Source organism: Camelina sativa, chromosome 18 (assembly GCF_030686135.1).
Source record: "Camelina sativa cultivar CO46 ecotype springtype chromosome 18, ASM3068613v1".
NCBI lineage: Eukaryota > Viridiplantae > Streptophyta > Magnoliopsida > Brassicales > Brassicaceae > Camelina > Camelina sativa.
The window spans coordinates 18,909,619-18,930,258 of NC_141897.1; the positions used below are offsets into that span (position 1 = coordinate 18,909,619).

General features: G+C 32.6%; 3 protein-coding genes across 6 annotated transcripts; all 3 read right to left on the minus strand.

Annotated features, from left to right (window-relative positions):
* Positions 1-2,181: 2,181 nt before the first annotated feature.
* On the minus strand, positions 2,182-3,157 carry LOC104761862 (transcription factor IBH1-like 1). Its single transcript, XM_010485008.3, has 2 exons — positions 3,011-3,157; positions 2,182-2,791 (listed from the first exon to the last, which is right to left on the minus strand). Coding segments are annotated over exons 1-2 (504 nt in total). The 5' UTR covers positions 3,013-3,157; the 3' UTR covers positions 2,182-2,289.
* Positions 3,158-15,352: 12,195 nt separating this feature from the next.
* Positions 15,353-15,889, minus strand: LOC109130543 (uncharacterized). Its single transcript, XM_019240201.2, has one exon. It carries the CDS (start codon positions 15,767-15,769, stop codon positions 15,545-15,547), a length of 225 nt encoding a protein of 74 aa, XP_019095746.1. The 5' UTR covers positions 15,770-15,889; the 3' UTR covers positions 15,353-15,544.
* A 1,537-nt stretch (positions 15,890-17,426) lies between these two features.
* On the minus strand, positions 17,427-20,093 carry LOC104761864 (uncharacterized). Of its 4 annotated transcripts, none has more exons than XM_010485014.3 (5): positions 19,612-20,093; positions 19,382-19,525; positions 19,009-19,233; positions 18,413-18,464; positions 17,427-17,930 (listed from the first exon to the last, which is right to left on the minus strand). In XM_010485014.3, the coding sequence occupies exons 1-4, from the start codon at positions 19,805-19,807 to the stop codon at positions 18,418-18,420; spliced, it is 612 nt and encodes a 203-aa protein (XP_010483316.1). In that variant the 5' UTR covers positions 19,808-20,093; the 3' UTR covers positions 17,427-17,930; positions 18,413-18,417. The 4 variants fall into 4 exon arrangements, with proteins under 4 accessions (XP_010483316.1, XP_010483314.1, XP_010483315.1 ...); XM_010485012.3 differs by having other exon boundaries at positions 17,427-17,938; XM_010485013.3 differs by lacking the exon at positions 17,427-17,930 and adding an exon at positions 18,135-18,279.
* Between the last annotated feature and the right edge of the window lie 547 nt (positions 20,094-20,640).

Genomic DNA, 20,640 nt, shown 5'->3' on the forward strand with positions numbered 1-20,640 from the left:
CCATGATGGAGGAAGTTGGACGCAAGGTTCTCTCCATAAGGGATGAAGGCGGAGCCAAGGTTTTTTCCATGGCAGTCATATAATATTGTGATGATACATCATTGATTAGTATATTATGTTATCTATAAACACATTAAGCCAACTATTTTACTTTCACTTTGGCATAGTTACTATCACGAATACATTCGAAAATTTAACATTAGTTACTATCAAAAGATTTTTTTGTGAAGTTAGAAAATTGTTTTTACTTTTATTGGTTGTCGAAACAAGCCATTTTGAGATAGTAAAAAGACGTGAACATATTTTCTCCACATAGGAGGAGGGCAGAGCCGAGGTTCTCCCTATGGTAGAGAAGGTTGGACACAAAGTTATCTTCGCAAGGGAGGAAGGTGGAGGAGATTGGACGCAAGGTTATCTCTCTAAAGGAGAAAGGCGGAACCAAAGTTCTCTCCATGGTGGAGGAGGTTTGACGCAAGGTTCTCTCCATAAGGGATGAAGGAGTAGCCGATGTTTTCTCCATGGTGGTCATACATTATTGTGATGACACATCATTGATTGGTATATTATGTAATATATCTTTTATTCAAAATATTTTTTGAGCCAACAAATTTAGTAATTAAAAAAGTATGCAGAAGTGAAAGTAATATACTTGGCTTAATGTGTTTATATAGACAGTTTCTAGATGGTGATAAAGAATATTTTTGTAACATACAAGAATACATTTATGTATAAAAAATATACTTTTAATAGTAACATACATAAAAGATTTGTAAATGGATATAAATCAGTGTATTATAACAAAAATAAAATTTATATATAACATACAACAAATTTTTTAATAAATTTAATTTCATTTATAAAACTTTAAACCCGCAGATCGGGCGGTCCTCATCTACTGCCCTATAATCTACAGTTATTTGATTGTAGAAGAATATATTTCATATATACTTCATGTGATTTGTATTGGAAAATATCATAAAAAGGTGCAAATGTAGTAATTGTTTGACAAAAAAAAAAAAAAAAAAAAGGTGCAAATGTAGTAATCAATCAAAAGAACGACATTGTATATATAGATAAGGGGCATAATCATGCACACACGCATGCCATGGTTCTTTGGCTCTTAGCTTTCCCGAAAAAGGAAGAGGACAAGTTTTAATTAGTCCATATGGTTAAAATCACTCTCCTTTTTCATCAAAGATATTTTAACTAAGTAATCACTTATTAGCTACATACTTTCTTAATTAAGAATCATTTCTTTCATGGCTTTAAGTGTTTTTAATTTCAATCTCAAAATCGTGTGTTTATGAAATCAGAGATGATGGCTCATTAAAGATGTTATCATTTGACCATGTTACTCTCACTTTAAATAAATGCCAACTGCCAAGAGATTTTGTACCGACAGAAAGAGAACATAGCTTATAAATAAGTTTTAAAAAGGCTATGACAGGTTAAAAGATTAGTGCTTAGTTAAGCATAGCAAGAAATGTCGTCAACTTCATTCATAGCAATTTGTTTGGAGTCAATGAATCTAACTAGCCGATCAGAAATCACTCGAGTACACTTGTGCCAACCTTGACCGGTTTTTGTTTTTACAATACCAAAAAAAACATCATAACCCCAAATCATTAGTGAATAGTGATCTTTGTGCTTCAACATTTAGGCCCACTATATGTGTCACTTTTGCGTTTTTTTATAAAGGAAACAGCAACGTAAATAGGCCAAAATTAACCCATCAACTCGGCCCATTCTATACCTGAATTCAATTCGATTAGTCAATGTGACTTCAGAGTGATTAGATACTTTTGCTTTGAAAAAATTTGACTTCATCGTAGGCTAACATGATATAACACTCTTGTTTTAAGCAGAAACCATTAAACTAGTACCACATGATTAGTTAAGTTACATATTATGTTCGCTTTAGAAATCAATTATAGTTGGTAAAACAATAATATGCTAGGCTTAATACGATTATAGATTTCTGCGTAATTTTAACATATGACTTAATTACTTTTCTTTTCTTGGAAAAAAAAGAGTTTCCTTTAAAATCAACATTAGTACGCGCAATATATTAGTTGTAAAAACAATTCTGACAATTTTGTTTAATTGTAGCGTAAATTTACATCAGTACATACTGCATTGACAATAAAATGTTACAATTCTATTAATATTCAAGTGGTCTTCTAATGAAATTAACCCATATATTAATTTTATATTAATTGTACATACATGGACCTTCATCTAAATCATTAGCTACTTTATATGCACAAGAGTGCGGAAATGCATGCACATTTATTTGTTATCGTTCGTTAAGTTTCCGGTTACTGAATCTACTGCTGCGACGGTTCGCATAACGTCCACTTGCGCTCGGAGATAGACGATGTAATCAAGTGTCTCTCTTATCAAATAATCTTTGTTTTCTATTAACTCGCCTCCCGGTACAAGACTCTTAAGCAACTCCGTACGTCTTCTCACTCCACTTTTCGTTGTAAAATTTCCATTTCGTCTAAGAGTGCGACAACGGTTCTTCATCCGATTTCGAGCTTTTTTTAGTACTCGACGAGCCATAGGTTTGTTGGCCGTCTTGTTTCCGCTCCTAGAGATGAGAGCGCGGCTCCATACAGTAGAGCTGCTTCTAGCGGCTGCCATGGCTATATCCGATGACAGTTTTATCGCATTTTTCCTCTCGGTTATGTTCAAGGGATGTTCATGAACAACAGAACAATCTAATATGTGGAGAGTAGTTATCCATTTCTTGATAAATTCTTGCTTAACCATATTATAAGTGCTCATCCTGATAAAATAAACACCAATGAAATTATAAGGAAATACATGATCTGAAAATAAACGTTCGATTCTGTACTCATTTAACGGATATATATATATATATAATTGGACACTTCGTCGGAACATCTCCTTTGATACACTTCTGATTATATAAATGAACGTGGCTCAAGAAGGAGATGTGAATAAACAAACAAGAGACGTCAATGAAATCAATAAATATACTTACATGACGCTTACTTCTATTTTTAGATATCCACGTAGCTCGATTGTGTCTGAAACTTAAACCCTAAAAAGAAACGAAAGAGAGTGAGAGAGAGAGAGAGGGATCAGAGATTAGACTGAAGAAGAGAGAATTAATAGAATAAATGAGAGAGTGTGGAGGCATTTATTGGATCAAAGGAAATGAAGTGAAATTTTAAGAGTGGGGCTAGAAGAGAAAGACAGAGCACATGGACGCACATGGCTCAACATACCCCACTTTCTCTCCAACCCTAAATACCATTTATACTCATCATCATCATCATCATCATCATCATCATCATCATCATCTAAGCTTCAATTATTTTGGTCTATTTTTATACTTAAAACCGTTTTCCATATCTTATACTCTATTCACAAACCCATAAAACGGTAGCTTGATCCAACATTTGGTTCTATTATTATATGGACTTTCATAATTCATAGTTGTATGATTTGACAAATATCACCAACTTATGAAAGTAGAGCAACTGGTAGAATTATATGAGAAAGAAAAGAAAAACAATAAACGTACGTTAACGTTGATGACTTCCGATAAGAGTACTATGTGATCACTATAACTTTAGATTCAACGATTACGAATTTTACCACGACTTAAACCATGTTTTTACGGATGAGCATAGAAAAAATAGCATCTGCTCTGAAGATGTAGTGAACACTCAAGACTTTCATGCAATGGTACCATATCCTCTCAGATCCGGGAAAAAATAAGACTCAATTGAAAGTACGTATCAGTTTTTTCCCACATGGCTTCGATGAAAGTTTATTTATATTATATTGATAAATTGACTTTAACACTTTAGATCATTTTTTTTTTCATTTGGTGCGGGACATAACTTTATAATAATTTTAATATATATTAGATTTATTAAAATATTTAAAATTATATATTTTATGTTTCGATAAATTATTTTATGTTTATTATTTGTTTTGCTTTTAAATAAGTATTCTCGGTCATTTAAAATGAATGACTATTGATTAGTTAAACATTAAACTGAAAAATTTTGTTAAATGAAAGGTTACTTTAAATTATTTAGTCTATATCTCATAATATATAGAGTTCTTCATGTTTTGATGCACAATCAAACGTACAAACATTTTTTTACATTGGGAAAAAAATATTGATTACATATTAAAATAATCTATAAAACATCAATATCTTCTAAAACCAGACACCTCCAAGAAGGATAAGACAATAGTTTGGATTTCTCGAATAACCTCTTCTTGAGCCGAAACTCGTGCTCTCTTTCATTCTCTGTATAATTAATTTCATTAATTAGATAACTAAAGGTAGCATAAATAATTTTGATATTTATATATTACCAGCATGCTTCACACATACTTAAAAGTTTTATTATTATAATCTGAATGTTTTAGCAATAAAATATTTTAATTTTAATAAATTATATACAAATGACTTCAAATGCATTTGTGTTCTAGAAGTAGAATTCTTTCTATTTCTTGATTAATTGAATTTGGAAAAGAAGTTTTCTGTTGGATATTTCTATATTTTGATCACGTACTTTATATCTATTGAACATACTAAATGCAAACTGAATTTTAGTATATAATTGAGTAAAAAAATGTTATTAATCTATATTGATATATTATTATATCACATAAAAGACTATGGAAATGGTTTTCAGAAACAAAGTTAATAAATACATACAAACACAGTTGTAACGTTAAGGAACAAATTTAAAGTAATAGTATTCGAACCAGTTAATATTTGTTTAAACTCATTTTCATGGGTAATACATACAAACACACTTGTATAAAATATAGCACGGGTAATAAGTAGCATAAATATTGTTACTAAGATATAAAATCTATTAGAGTTTACGAATTATGATCTAAAACTATAAATTTTATATTAAAAATTTATCAAATGGATCAAAAGAAAAATAAATTACAACAATGATATACAAAATAGGCAATTGAAGCAACATTTACCAACATTTACAAGTGAGAATGTGTTATGTGCTTAAGATCTTCTTCATCTAACTCTTTCTAATGAATAACCACATTTCACATGTTCACTTCTATATATGCTCCAAAATTTCGACTCAACTTATTTATTTCAATACCTACAAATTTCACATAAAGGAAAAGGTTAAATATTAGAAAATTTAGAAAATTATGTGAGAGGTAGAATAAGATGTTTAATGAAGACTTTATCTAGCAATTTATAGATAAATTTGTAGTAGTATGAGAAATTTTTCAGTTTTTTTTTTTGTCAAACATCATGAGAGTTATGGTTACATTTCAAATAAGAAATATATCATAGGTTTTGTCTGTGTTTTTTTTTTTAAAAAAACACAACTTGTATTGCAATTAATACATTAAAGTGTATTCATATGATGAAAGATTTGTTTTTAACTTTTTTAAAACATCATGGGAGTTACATTACCAAGAATTAAAATATGCAATAAATTGTGTTAATGATTACTATTAAAGAAAAATTAAATATTGTATTGTTTTATATCTTGAAATTATTTTAGAATAAATTGATTAGATAATTTGGCACAAAAACTGTGAAACAAATATTATACTTTTTTGTCAAAAAAATAATTATTATAATATTATAATTTTTTTATAGCTTGAAATTAGTAAATAATTTAATAACTATCACATTATATTTTTCCAAAATTATAATATTAATATTTAAATCTTTAATTATCAGAAATTTATCTTTTCTAAATTTATAATATTAATATTTAATTCTTTCTTATTTGCAAAATTATAATGTTATGGTAGTCTCATATAAAATATTGGAAAATGATATCTATGCGAAATTATAATCTTATGTTAATTATAGAAATTATTGATAAATGATATCTATATATAATTACTAAAAAAACATTGCATAAATGTCAATATATTTTTCAATATATTAATATTTAAATATTTAATTATCAGAAATTTATCTTGTCTAAATTTATAATATTAATATTTAATTCTTTCTTATTTGAAAAATTATAATGTTATGGTAACTTATATAAAATATTGAAAAAGATATCTATGTGATATATCATGATTTTTACGGTTTTTAACCATGGTACAAGGAGTCTTTTAGAGTCTTTTCATGTGTTTTAAGGTTTTTTGAAAGTCTTTACAAGTTTTATTTTAGGAAGTTTTATTCTAGCAAGTTTTATTTTTCTGCAACCCTGTGAGATTTTGAGAGCTTTTGGGAGAGAGAGAGATCTGAACTACTTTGAGAGAAGAATTCATAAACTCATTCCTTACTCTTTTAATCTCAATTGCTTATTATTCAGAATTATATTTTGTTCTTCATTGAATATGTCTGAGTAGTTTGCTTGTTAGGTTCAGGGATTTTCACAGGGATTTTATGATTTATTAGATCTGTTTATTTAGGATTCATTATCTTTCTAGATCTTCATCATATGTTGTTCTTCATATTAATACTTGATTGACCAACTAGAATTAATAGCCTAGGAAAGTAAATTGATATGAGAATATAATTGATTTTTCTGATAAAATCTTTTGATGAGCAAAATTACTTCTTGCAAAGAGATTTGATTTAGTAATTTTGTGAACAATCTAAACTTGTTTTTAAAGCTGATTTTTAACCTAGAATTTTACAAAGAGATTTGGATTTTCTAGTTCTAAATTTAGATAATATTTGCAGTGAGAACTGATTTATTTTACAAAAGAGTTTAGAGTTCTAGATATGATTTTAATTGCTTGAATCCTATTTAATTATTGATTTAATATTTTGTAATTTCCTGAGAAATTTCCTGGACCTAGTTTTTTTATCTCTTGAATTTACAACAGTTTAATTTAATATTTTTCGTTGCCTTTTTAATTTAAATCATTTTGTTTAGCGTAATTATAAAACTCTATAATTTATTGTGTTTGATCTTGAGTCTCCGTGGAATTCGACGCCTAAGTATTACAATGACCTCTTAATTTGAGAGAGTAGCTCTAGGGTAAATTTGAGCATATCAAATTTTGGCGCCGTTGTCGGGGACTCTTTGATTTACCATTAGAATTGAGTTTTTAATTTCGTCTAAATTTTTCTTTTTATTTTCTACTTACACGTTTTTGCTTTTCCTCTCTTTGGTGTTTCAGGTGCATGCCTCCTAGACCTCACACAAGGAGCAACAAGACTGATATTACTGTGGTCTTTCAAACCAAGAGTTGGGAAAACTTGAGTGTGAGAACAGAAAAGCAGCCAAATCCTTGAAGATGGTTAACACAATCATTCTGGTTCGTGATGAGGATGGTGCTTTGAGAGATGAAGAGGGTCACTTGCGCAATGAGCAGGGCCAAAAGCTTGATGCAGAAGGCAATGTGATTGCTGAAGCTGTTGGCGACGAGCAGGCTGATGGTGCCGATCGACACCATCAGGGTATCGGTCGACACCCCCTTCCTGCAGACGGACATGGTGCTGCCAACCACGTCCACGACCCGGTTCGAAGACAGGATCACAACCGGGATCTGATCATGACTATTGCAGACTTCAACATAGCTGATTTGATGTATGAAAACCGCTCTGCAATTGTTCCACCTCCATTTCCAAGGAATGACTTTGACCTGCAGCCTGCTTACTTCCAACTAGTTGGACAAAGACCCTTCTCTAACCTGCCAAATGAGAAGGATTTGGACCATATTGAGCACTTTGAAGACCTGGTGACTAGTATCAAGGCCAATGGAGTAACTGAAGACTACATCTAATGCAAGCTTTTCCCATATTCACTTGCAGGAGAAGCATCTCAATGGCTAAAACAGTTGCCAGCCCGTTCTTTGACCTCTTGGCAACAAGTGAAGGTGGCTTTTCTAAACTACTTTTATGATGATGCCATGTCAGATGAGCTAAAAGTCAAGCTGTCCTCCTTCAAACAAAGACCAGATGAGGCTTTCAAGGCAGCTTGGGTAAGATTCAAGGCATATCAAAGGGACTGTCCACACCATGGTTTTTCAAGAGTGCAGCTGTTGAGTATCTTTTTCAGAGGGATTGACTGGGAATATCAGCTAGCTTTGGATGCTGCAAGCCATGGGAACTTCAAGACAAAAAGATTTCCAGAAGATGCTGAAGCTTTGATTGAGAATTTGGCTTCCAGCAATAGCACTAAGAGAGCAGATACTGAAAGGAAGAGATTGCATGGAGGATTTGATTCAAACCAGCTTGCTTCTGTTAATGCCAAGCTGGATTCAGTTCACAATCTTCTGGTTGGTAAGAAATCAGTTCACTTTGCTGCTGAAGTTGAATCATTTGAGCCACAACCTGAGACTGGGAATGAAGAAGCAAATGTCAACTTTGTATATGGGAATCAGGGTCAGAGATTCGGTAATCAACAAAGCAACAAGTCTTACAGTGGGAACTTTTCAGGCTACAATCCTAAACCAGATTACCATAAGCAGCAACAAAACAATGGTCATACTAGAACCTATGGGAACTCTTCTTATCAGTCTCATGCTAGAGCAACTTTTGCAAGGTCATGAACAATTATCAGTGACATTCAATGGGAAGATTGATAATGTCTACAATGAGCTTACTGGGAGGATTGCTGCTTTGAACATTCATGTCAAGAAGCTGGAGAATCAGGTTGCGCAGACTGTTGGGTCTGTTAAAAGGCAAGAGGTATTTCTCCCTGGAAGAACTGAGTCAAACCCCAAGCATGCTTGCAATGCCATATTAGTGAGGGATGAAGAAGATGGTGAATATGAAACTGCAGAAAAAGGAGAGCAATCGGCTAAACCCGAGTCGGAGAATTCGACTTCAGACAATGGTGTCGGTCGACACCACCTGGGTGTCGGTCGACACCCCTCTCAGACAGAACCTGAAACTGCAAAATCTCAGGTTCTAGCTGCTGAAAGGGTGTACCAACCGAAGATTCCTTTTCCTATGCCAAGAAGGTCCAAGCAGGAGCTTGAGGAAGCTAGATGCAAGACAATGATGGATAAGGTGATGATTGAGATGCCTTTGATTGATGCAGTTAAGATTTCACCATCTCTTAAGCGCTATGTGAAGAGAATGGTATCAAATGGTTTGAGCCCTGAGGAAGGAGCACTGCTTACCAAGGATGTCAGTGCAGTTCTTTTGAACCAGCCTGTTCAAAGGAGAAAAGAGAAGAAGCAAGAAGTGATAGTCTCTGAGAGAGTGAGTGCAGCAATTCACAGTAAGACTGCTAAGAAGTTACCAGATCCTGGAAGCTTTGTACTTGATTGCTTTATCTCTGCATAACGGTTTGCTCACTCACTCTGTGATCTAGGCTCTAGTATTAACTTAATGCCACATTCTGTTGCTATGAAACTTGGGATGACAGAATTCAAGCCAACTCAGATTGCTCTTATCTTAGCTGATAGATCCAAAAGAATTCCTGAAAGTGTCTTAGAGGATATTCCAATTAAGGTTGGAAACTTCATGATTCCCACTGACTTTGTGGTACTGAAGTATGATAAAGAGCCTAAGGACCCTCTCATCTTAGGAAGATCTTTCTTGGCTACAGCAGGTGCCATCATAGATGTACAGAAGGGTCACATAGCACTGAATGTGGGAGGTTTGAGTATGAACTTTGAGATGGATAAGCTGAGGAGGGCTCTTACTATTGATGGACAGACTTTTTCTGTTGAGAAAGTTTCTGCTACTCGAGTTGTAGGCTTAGCATCGATCGATGCTACATTAGTATCGGTCGATACCCCTCCACATCCGAGACCAAACTTGTCCAAAACAGTTGCTCCTAGTCAGAAACCTGTTTCCAAACAGAAACCTCCCAATTCCACACTCCATAGTCCTCATGTAAGGCTAAGGTACACATCTTCTTCACCTAATCCCCCTCCTATCATCAACGAGGCTTTCAAAGGTACAAAAACTGTTTTGCAGTTAACCAAGCCACGAGATTATCGTAGAGCGCTTGTTTCTTCTGTTGATAATTTTGCAGGACATAAAAGAAGCAATCTCATCCCTAAATCCCACCCAGGTCTTGTTCCTCACATCCTTGGTAGACCTCATGCACCTAAAGCTTATACACCACCTTGGATGAAGAGGACATTCTCTCGGAAGCATGCATTGCCATGTTCTGCTCCACCCGATGCCTGAGCTTCAACATAGTTAAGCTAATGACTGAAAACAAGCGCTTAGTGGGAGGCAACCCACTTATAGCTTTTTCTTTTTCTTTTGAGTCATTTTTCTTTTTGCATTGAATCAGTTTTTGTTTGAAATTATGAATTGTCTATCTATCATGTTGCTTTTAACTTGTGTTTGAGTGTCTCTTAACAGAATAATCATCCAAGGATTGATCCAACAAACTCAGCAACACAACTAACTGCAACTAACAAGGAGTCTCAGCCAAGAATTCACCATTCGTCGAGAGCATCGATCGACACTACGATGGTGTCGGTCGACGCTAATGGGTAACAGAAACAATTCATATTTTTCTTACAATTTTCAATACGTTTTTTTTTCTTTTAGCTTTCCTCATACTTGAAAACACTAGGGACAGTGTCGTTTAAGTCTGGGGGAGGTTAGTACTAACTACTAAAATAGTTTTTGTCTTTAGTATGTCAAAACCGATTTTTGTTTTTATTGAGTCAAATTTTTAGAAATTGTGTTGGGGATTGTGATTTTTCTTTTTAGGTGTATAGCCTTGGTTGATTAATGCTGCAGATTGAATCCACTATTCCGACTAATAAAAAATCCAATGGCTGACCAGTGAACCAGAGACATCCAAATTTCCAACGGAATTCATAAAAGCCTAAGGTAACTTCTGCACTTTTCTTTTATCTCATCAAGGAGATTGATGTTCATAGAGCTTGAATCCTTTTTCATACCTGACAAGTAAGATCTTCAAAAGAAAATGGTACTTCTCTCCGTTATTTAAGTTGAAAAGATTATTCCTGAGAGCTTTGTTTAAAAAAAAAGAGAATAAAAGATGAGATGATTTTGATCAATTTAGAGAGAGAGGTAAATTACCAGTGACCTCATTATTCTACTCTTGAGTCAAATGATCACGCAAAGCTTGGAATCGAGGGGTAGGTAAATTACCGATGACCCCATTATTCGCCTACACCTTTGCTTGTAAAAAAAAAAAGGGTCAGTAAAAAAAAACAGCAAAGCAAAGCTCAAAGGAGGATAAGAATCGAGTAAGTCTGGTGGAGAGGGAAGAATACCACATGTTGTAAAGAGTTATATCTTGCTTGTTATGGTATAGTACGGGAATGAGTCTAGAAGGTTCTTGACATTGAACAAATTGATGAGACCAACCGATGAAGGCTTAATGGAGGAAGTAGTGGAAATTGGTTTGAATTTGGGATGCTACGAATGTCAACAGAGAAGTACATGGTGGTTCGATTTGGATTTATCTGCTAAGCATATGGATTATGGTTTGGATGATCATGGCATTACCTTAGAGAGAAAATGAGTTTCTGTGTTTTCAAACCTCTTTCACAGGTCTAAGTTTTTGTTTTGCTTGAGGGCAAGCAAATGCTAGGTCTGGGGAAGTTGATATATCATGGTTTTTGCGGTTTTTAACCATGGTACAAGGAGTCTTTTAGAGTCTTTTCATGTGTTTTAAGGTTTTTTGAAAGTCTTTACAAGTTTTATTTTAGGAAGTTTTATTCTAGCAAGTTTTATTTTTCTGCAACCCTGTGAGATTTTGAGAGCTTTTGGGAGAGAGAGAGATCTGAACTACTTTGAGAGAAGAATTCATAAACTCATTCCTTACTCTTTTAATCTCAATTGCTTATTATTCAGAATTATGTTTTGTTCTTCATTGAATATGTCTGAGTAGTTTGCTTGTTAGGTTCAGGGATTTTCACAGGGATTTTATGATTTATTAGATCTGTTTATTTAGGATTCATTATCTTTCTAGATCTTCATCATATGTTGTTCTTCATATTAATACTTGATTGACCAACTAGAATTAATAGCCTAGGAAAGTAAATTGATATGAGAATATAATTGATTTTCCTGATAAAATCTTTTGATGAGCAAAATTACTTCTTGCAAAGAGATTTGATTTAGTAATTTTGTGAACAATCTAAACTTGTTTTTAAAGCTGATTTTTAACCTAGAATTTTACAAAGAGATTTGGATTTTCTAGTTCTAAATTTAGATAATATTTGCAGTGAGAACTGATTTATTTTACAAAAGAGTTTAGAGTTCTAGATCTGATTTTAATTGCTTGAATCCTATTTAATTATTGATTTAATATTTTGTAATTTCCTGAGAAATTCCCTGGACCTAGCTTTTTGATCTGTTGAATTTACAACAGTTTAATTTAATATTTTGCATTGCTTTTTTAATTTAAATCATCTTGTTTAGCGTAATTATAAAACTCTATAATTTATTGTGTTTGATATTGAGTCTCTGTGGAATTCGACCCCTAAGTATTACAGTGACCTCTTAATTTGAGAGAGTAACTCTAGGTAAATTTCAGCATATCACTATGCAAAATTATAATTTTATGTTAATTATAGAAAATATTGATAAATGATATCTATATATAAATACTAAAAAGATATTGCATAAATGTCAATATATTTTTTTAGTACAGAAATATCATTTAAATTTAGTGAATATAAAAATAATGTATGTATTTTTGAGAAAAAATAAATTAAAAGAATTTAATAATTGAAAAGTAATGATAGATGTCAAAAATATATGCTGCCAAATATAATATTGTTATGCAAAGTTAGGAGAAAACCTTGAATATTCTATATCTAATATCTCACGGTCTAGTATTTCGAATATGTATAGTTTAAATATTGACCCAATACGATGATTACTAATGTTTACTACACGACGATAACATGATTACAAGTCCCACTTAGGGGCATTATGTAGTGTTAGTATATTAGGGCATGTTTATAGGGAGATCAGTTTAGGGTGTTCTTAGAGTATAAATATTGTGAAAATAATGTAAGATCAGTAGTTAAGAACTTTTGTTAAAAAGTTAGTTATTGGGAGAACATGTTTAAGATCTTAATATTTAATAATATAATATTCTTATAGAAATTTAAGAATGTTTAATAAATACATAGATTAATGTTTAATAAAAATTTTAAGAATGTTTAATACTATTTAATAATATAATGTTTATTAATATTCTTAAACATATTACAATTATAAAAATTTATAAAATAACATTTTAATTGCAAACTTATAAAACTTTTACTAAAATTCAAAATACAATGCCATATTTTTATGAAACAAAAAAAAACATTGTAAATAAAATTTAAAAAAAAAACAAACAAACATATTACTTAATTAATTAAACAAGACAAACATTTTATTTAATTAATACATAGATTAGGGGGAGGTATTGGTTTAGGATTTAGAAAGAATTTTAATGACTTTAAAAGTTAGGTAAAATATGTTGTTATTCAATCAAGACTTTAAAAAACTCTTTAAAAATTTGGTGTTATTGGTTGTGGATTTGTAAAAAGTTATCTAAAATCTTGATAAATCTAGTGTTATTAGATTAAGAGTTTTATAAAGTCATTAAAAGTTTTATGTTATTCAAGTAAAACAAAAGAATCTTGGATTGTTAATGAATTCAAATTTTATGTTATTGGTTTAGGATTTTATATCATTTCCTTCATAACAAAAGTCATGAAAATTCTTTCATCAAATAGAAAGATTTTACAAGATTAGAAAAAACAAATCATCAAGATTTTAAAAAACTTCCTAAACAATCTTTTAGAATCCTTCATTTTTAACTTTCAATTTTCTATGATTCTAACAATCAGCAAGAACATAAAGTCATTAAAATTCTTTCTAAATCCTAAACCAATAGCTCCCCCTTAATGTCCAAATTTATTCCATATATTTTCAACCAATCCGAAAAAGACATGTCACACAAGATCAGGCCCAAGAACAGTTCTAGAATAAGATCAGTGAATCTGATCTTAAGTCCACTATTCAATTATTTTCATTTTTAAAATGCCTAAGAACACTCCATGTGTTCTCCTTATAAACATGGCGTTATGTCTAAATGTAACATGTAAACGAGATTGATTTGGGAATAACTATGTAGCATCCTTCGCACTTGGCAGGGGGTAAACAAACAAGTGGCCGTAGACACGTGTCTGGGCCCCGTAATGCTCTTTAAAAGGCCTACTTCTCTCTCTCATTCATCAGCCCACTGCTTTCTCATTTCTCTGTAACTCTTTCTCAATTAAAATGTTTAAAATCAAATTAAAAACAAAAAATTCAGGTAGAAAAATATTAAAAAGTAATTTTTGAATAATTTGTTAGATAAATGTCAAAAAAAAAAAGTTTGTTTGATAAAAAGAAACTTGTGTGTTTTTTTTTTCAGTAATCAACTTTTATTTTGAAATGTGGAAGTTGATACTAGATGTTAAAAAAATTATCAATATAAATGGCATGTGACAGGAAAGGTAATCATTAAATGTGTCTTTGACTTTGAACACATAAACAACCAAAAAGCAACATTTTGGTGACTTGGGACTTTTTCTTTTCTTCAGGGTATTAAGTATTATTTTTAAAATTAAGAAAAGAAAAACATCTTACGTTTACTACTAAAGTAAACATAAATAATGTAGAGTGTTTCTATATTGAAGGGGAAGATTTCGAACCAGGTTTGGGAATTTGGTGATACGACACTCGTGCACTACAATTTAATTAATTATTTGTTGGAATCTGTCGTACATTAAAAAAGAATAATTATCTTCTCTTACTTAAGACTTAAGAGTTATCCAAAAAATTTGGATCATAAATATAGTAAAAAAAAGGAAAAGTCTATATATGATTCTAATGGGAAAAAGGTAAAAAAGGAAACAAAAATGTTTTCCGTGCGGTTGGACATAACATTTACGTTCACCCATAGTTATTGGTTTATATCGATTGCGTTAGTGATGATGAATGCCATATATCTTTTCCGATAATATTATCTTTGCATCAGTTGCTCTACTTTTTTTTAATTGAATGTTATGTTAAATTTACATCAAATGCTTCTTTTGTTTGGAAAAATCAGAAATTAAAATCTAGACTTTGCTGACGACAAAAAAAAAACCAAGACTTTGGTGTTTTATCTTTCTCAATCAAACAAAAATTAGCCCATTCTCATACCGCTTGTCTCCGGTTGCTCTACTTTTTCACTTCCGAGAGTGATAACATAAGAAGGTTTACATATTGGACCTCATATATCATATATGTTAAAATATGTCATACACAGATTACCCTGTAATTCCTGTACTTAGTTAGGTCAATTATAATCACTAAATCTCATAACTAAGTTATTATTCGCATGTATTCTGTTAAATGTAGGCGTATCTTAAAAGATATTTTTGTATGTATTTAAATGCGGTCAAAGCTGCATGCATGTAAAAAAACAGTTCACAATTAAATACATCATAATTCATAAACATAAATTCATATAAATACACTCAGATCATATCGTTGGCATGCATTACAACGTATTTATAAGATGAACTTAAGAGAACATATAGAGAAAACATACGTTTATCCATAATTATACCATTGCTTTGTCTTTTTATAGCCACGTGTAGCTTCCATCTAGAGACCACATACAGAGGAAATACGACGAAGAAGTTGGATTCTTGCTTGAAGTAGGAAAATGTGATCAGCCGTGAGCCGATAAAGTGTGTCACCGTCAACAACCTCGCCGGAAAAACTTGTTTCCGGAGCAACCATTCGCCGAAGACGGGTCATGAGCTTCCTTGAGCTCACATTAACCATCACTCTCTTCCTTCTCCGAATATTAAGTGCTCTACACCTCATCCTTTTTACACACGAGCGGTCTTCTTCGTATGTGTACGGTATCGCAACAAAAGCTAGAGAAGGAAAGAGATAGAGAATTTGTGATAGTTAGAGATGATATGTGGATTTAAAGAACAAGAGACGATGTCTTTTTATAGATAAGTTGGACCAAGACATGAATGATTCCCCCACGCTTGATATAGGATCAGTCCACGTATGTACACGTGTGAGAGACATTAGTTATGGATCTATACGTACGGTAGTAAGTATAAACTTTTGAATGGTATGTGATAGAGGTAGATAATAATATATATGGCGAACGAACCAAAATGTATAAATTGTGAACTAAAAAATGAACGATTTTATTCACATGTAAAATCAGTCCAGCATGTTTAATTTACTACAACCATTTGAAACAAATATAAGTCTATAACTAAGCTGATCATGGAAAATAACTCATATGGTATATTCACAGACAAATAAGATCAACCGTATAAATACAAACACTACATCAAAACGAAAGCCAATTATTGATTAGCTAGGCCTGCTTAGCTAGGTTAATGTATAATGGACATTCGCTGATCATATCTGAATATAAAATTATATGTACTTGTTAAAAACAAATTCATGTGCATATGAATTGATGTTTTTGTCCCTTGTAACAATATATATATATATATATATATATATATATATATTTTAATTATCAAAAACTTGGAAACAATCTGCAAGATTAGCTTGAGACTATTCATTACAAATAAAAGGTCGAAAGATTTATATGGACGATCGATGGTGATGATAGCTACATGATGTTCTGTCTTGAAAACATGTGATTGCTGATTGTATAAAAATGTTGTTGCTCGATCGGTTGATCAAATAAATAATACTACATGAAATAATTAATGGGTAATTAATTGGTCATGCATATAGGACAAATAAACGCAACCGTATTGACCAAAACCCATCCATAAGTGGATAGCAAATTCGGAGACTATAAGTCGATCCACGTTCCAAGCTTCACCTCCACAGGCCAACCAACAAATAATTCTAATACTTACAAAAAAAACTTTTCACATTATTGATGATTACTATTTCAACAACAAATTTACGTCGTATGGGGTTGATTTATCCTCTATTGATAATATCGTACGTATAGTAGAGACTGTAGAACACTAGTCATAGCAACTAGCGGATAATGACGAATAATAATGCAACTAATTTTGATTTATTCCCATAACCAATCAAAACTTGAATTCGTTCTTCAATGTAATTCTAGTGATACATAATTTAGGCTGTGATTAGTTTTAAAACAAGTGGCTAGACTGATACATCAATCATTAGCAGTATGTTGTAAACAATTTTCAAACATGGCCTAATTAATCACAATTATTGAGAAAGAAAAGTCGCTATGGTTAAGTCCAAAATCGATCTTATTTATCTCATAGTTAACGATGTCGGACCTCTCTACGACTATCAATGTCAGTGTTAATCCGCATGTGGTAGCTCAATAGTATTGAATTTAGGACTTAAGACGTAAAACTCATTGTAGTAACTTATAAAGAAAAGAGAGGGTAAGTGAAGCCCCCATGCTTGCATGTCTCTTTCACATATAAAAAAGACATATTACGTCTTTTTCTTCGCTGAGTTGTATCCTACGCTTTCTTTCTCACATTCATAATTGTAATTACAAAAACAATAATGACATTACGATTCTGAGATTGTACACGTGTGCTATGTCCACGTCTATATCTCTCTTCTCTAGTCTCCAAATACAATAATCTCCGTTTTTCTCGGGGACTCATGTGCAAGCTCCAATACGATTGTGTCATATAGAAATAGACATATCGCATTCGTCTATTAAATTATGTATAAGATCATAATGATCATATCTTATCAATTCCGATTACTCAACCTACACTAGCTTCACATTATTTCAAAACTAGACTAGGGACTCCGTAAAACATTGACAGATATGATGTCTCTTTGATTTCCATAGCAATAATGAACCATGTTAGATACACGCAAGACGCAACGCAAAGCTTTCTTCTTTGCATGCGTGTGTAGAGTTGACAGATGGGGAGGGTCTGCGATGTGGCATGTGGGACACAAATTGAATGCAACTCACGTGCACACGATTACTACTTGTCAGTTCACCTTCTACCTCTTCTCCCTAGCTCTCCAGCTTCAGTCCTTATCACCATTTTCACATTCAAATTTAGAATTCTACCATTTTAACACCACAAACTAATTCTCTGATATCAAGAAATAAACCAATCTTCCTCATCATAATCGAAGTTCCACTCAGAATCTTATTGGTATACTCTTAACAAAATTATACAAATTTAGTTATCAGTTTTTTTTTTTAAATCAAACCTCCAATGGTGAATTAGCTAAAAAGGCTTATTAGGAGCTCTTGCTCAGTTGTAACAGTTTATTGATATACTCGTCCAGAGCAGACAAGCTAACATGGCAATATGTTCAGACAGACACACATCTTTGTCATCTTCATTCATACATCACTTCCTACAGGCCTATCGACAAGAAAAAAGTTCTTCAATCACATAGAACCTATTCTTCTTCTTCTCTCATAGTTGTTCCTTTAACTATTGTATCTAACTAAATTGTATTTTATAATGTTTACATTGTCAATTATGTCTACATTACCTTCTTCACTCAATAGTAACTCTCCTTTGATCTGGCTTCACCATCTTTTCCTCTGTCATAGTAAAAAAGAAAACAATTTCAGTATATTTCCTACTCTCATCAGTCTTTAACAAGACAAGTAAAATTTTTTTATCGAACCCAATCAAGTCGGACAAATTCAAAAGCAGCCTTATCTAGTTCGAAGTTGAACAAAATTAGAAGAGAGACACAAGCTATTATTATCCATGTCTTCCGAACATATCACATTTTTCAGTTTCTTCCATGAAATTTGCTAATAGACATCTGACAGGATTCAAGTTCAAAACTCTCTTTATATCTCAAGAACAAAGCACAGTAGTTAACTATACGAGAAACTGTCCAAGCGTTAGTTTTTATAGTTCCTAATCTCTCCCAACTTAACGAATTGGTCTAAGAACCTTAACACTCACCAGCTCACCTCAGACACTCCTATTAACATCTATGCTTATCGACATCTTACTAGTGATGAATTAAACTTGTGTTACTTATTCGGTAGTCCTATTATGTTAAAAAAAAACCCATTAACAAGTTCCATTACATAACATGATTGGGGGCTTGGGGCAATCAATCAAACATACCTGGTAGAGAGGAAAAAGCTGATGAAAGATCTGTTTCACGGCTTAGTCCACCTCGTTGTCCTTCTAAGCTAACCAATCCTCGTTTTGGAAAGTTGATCCTTCCATTATGCAATGCCTGTCCTACAATATCTGACCGGAGATTCCTATAATTGCTGTTATCTTCCCTCGTGGTTGTATTACTCGTTGATACTTCCATCGTAACCAAATTTGTTATTTGCAATTTCCCTGATTCAAAAACTATCTCAGCCCCAAACGCAGAATCTATAAGATAAGTCTAGTTCAACTTAGTTATAAACCCACCTACATAGAGAGCTAACGCTACCAACTTAGTTAAATCTACCAGAGAGGCACAAAAATAAAAAAAAGGTCTCACCTTTAAGTGAAGCAGAACCAAGCTTTGGAGGTGAGATCACTGGTCCGTACATGTGACAATCAGATTTTAGGTATCTCTTAACTTTCTCAGACATTGTTCTCTTCTTCTTCTTAATTACCCTCTCAAACCCCAATGACTCAAACCCTAATATCCCAAAACAGAGTAGCACACCGAATCACATCACATTCTAATACAGTTAGCAAATACACACTCGAGAGTCCTAACAGTACCTGTCAGGGAGATGTCGTCCGTCTTCGAACTCGACGACGGAGGCGTATTTACCTCAGTCGTGAACGGTGGGGAATTGGAAAACAGAGGAGCGAACATGTAATCATCCGATTTGAGGTAAGCCACAATACTCTTCACGAATCTTATGTTTTTCTTCCTCTTGTGTTTCTTACGCGCAACCAATGAAACTCTTTTCATGATACTTCAGAGTTCAGTCTCTCGTGTTTCGCCAAAAACGATCGATTAAAAGATAGTAAGACGAGTAGACGACGACGGAGAAGAAGAAGAAGAAGAAAGATGAGATTTTGGAGAAAGGGTCTAAACTCTAAACGCCGCCAGCGTCACACGCGTCGCCATGGTTTCACAGTGCTTTGACAGAGAGGTGCTGAATTAAGTGCCACGTGTTCTCTGACAAGCGAAGCTTTGGAAGCGCTACACTGAAGTCTGAACCATCTGAAGACAAAAATAAAAACAGAGGTTCTGTAAAAGTTTTGACATTAATGGGCCTAATATATAAGCCCATATTGATTGCTTATTACTGTTTTGATTTTTTTGAATTTTTTTTTTATCACATTTGGATTTTGATACAATTCAAATTAGTATGGATATAATTATAAACTACTCTACGTATTATAAATTAATTTTGTGTTGGAAATTTGTGAATATTAAAATTATTCCTTAGTATGAGAATTATGTATGTTTGATCAGAAAAAAATGTATGCATAAAATAAGACTATCATAAATAAATTTAAAAAGCTATTGCAAAATAGCTCTACTAATATATTTTTTTTATTCATAGAAAATGAAAGTTCGTGTAAGTACCAGTGTAAGTGGATAATGTAGATAGGATACATAAATTGTGTTATTAAATTGAAGGAGCAAAGCAGAGAAGTGAGTACGAAATTGGACAATACGGGTTCATTGTCGAAGTGTTAATTGTTGGGCTTTACTTCCAAACACTTTAGAAAAGGCCCAGTCATCTAGTGTCTGTGCGCCCACATGCCTGCCAGATGCCACCTCTCAGCATATAT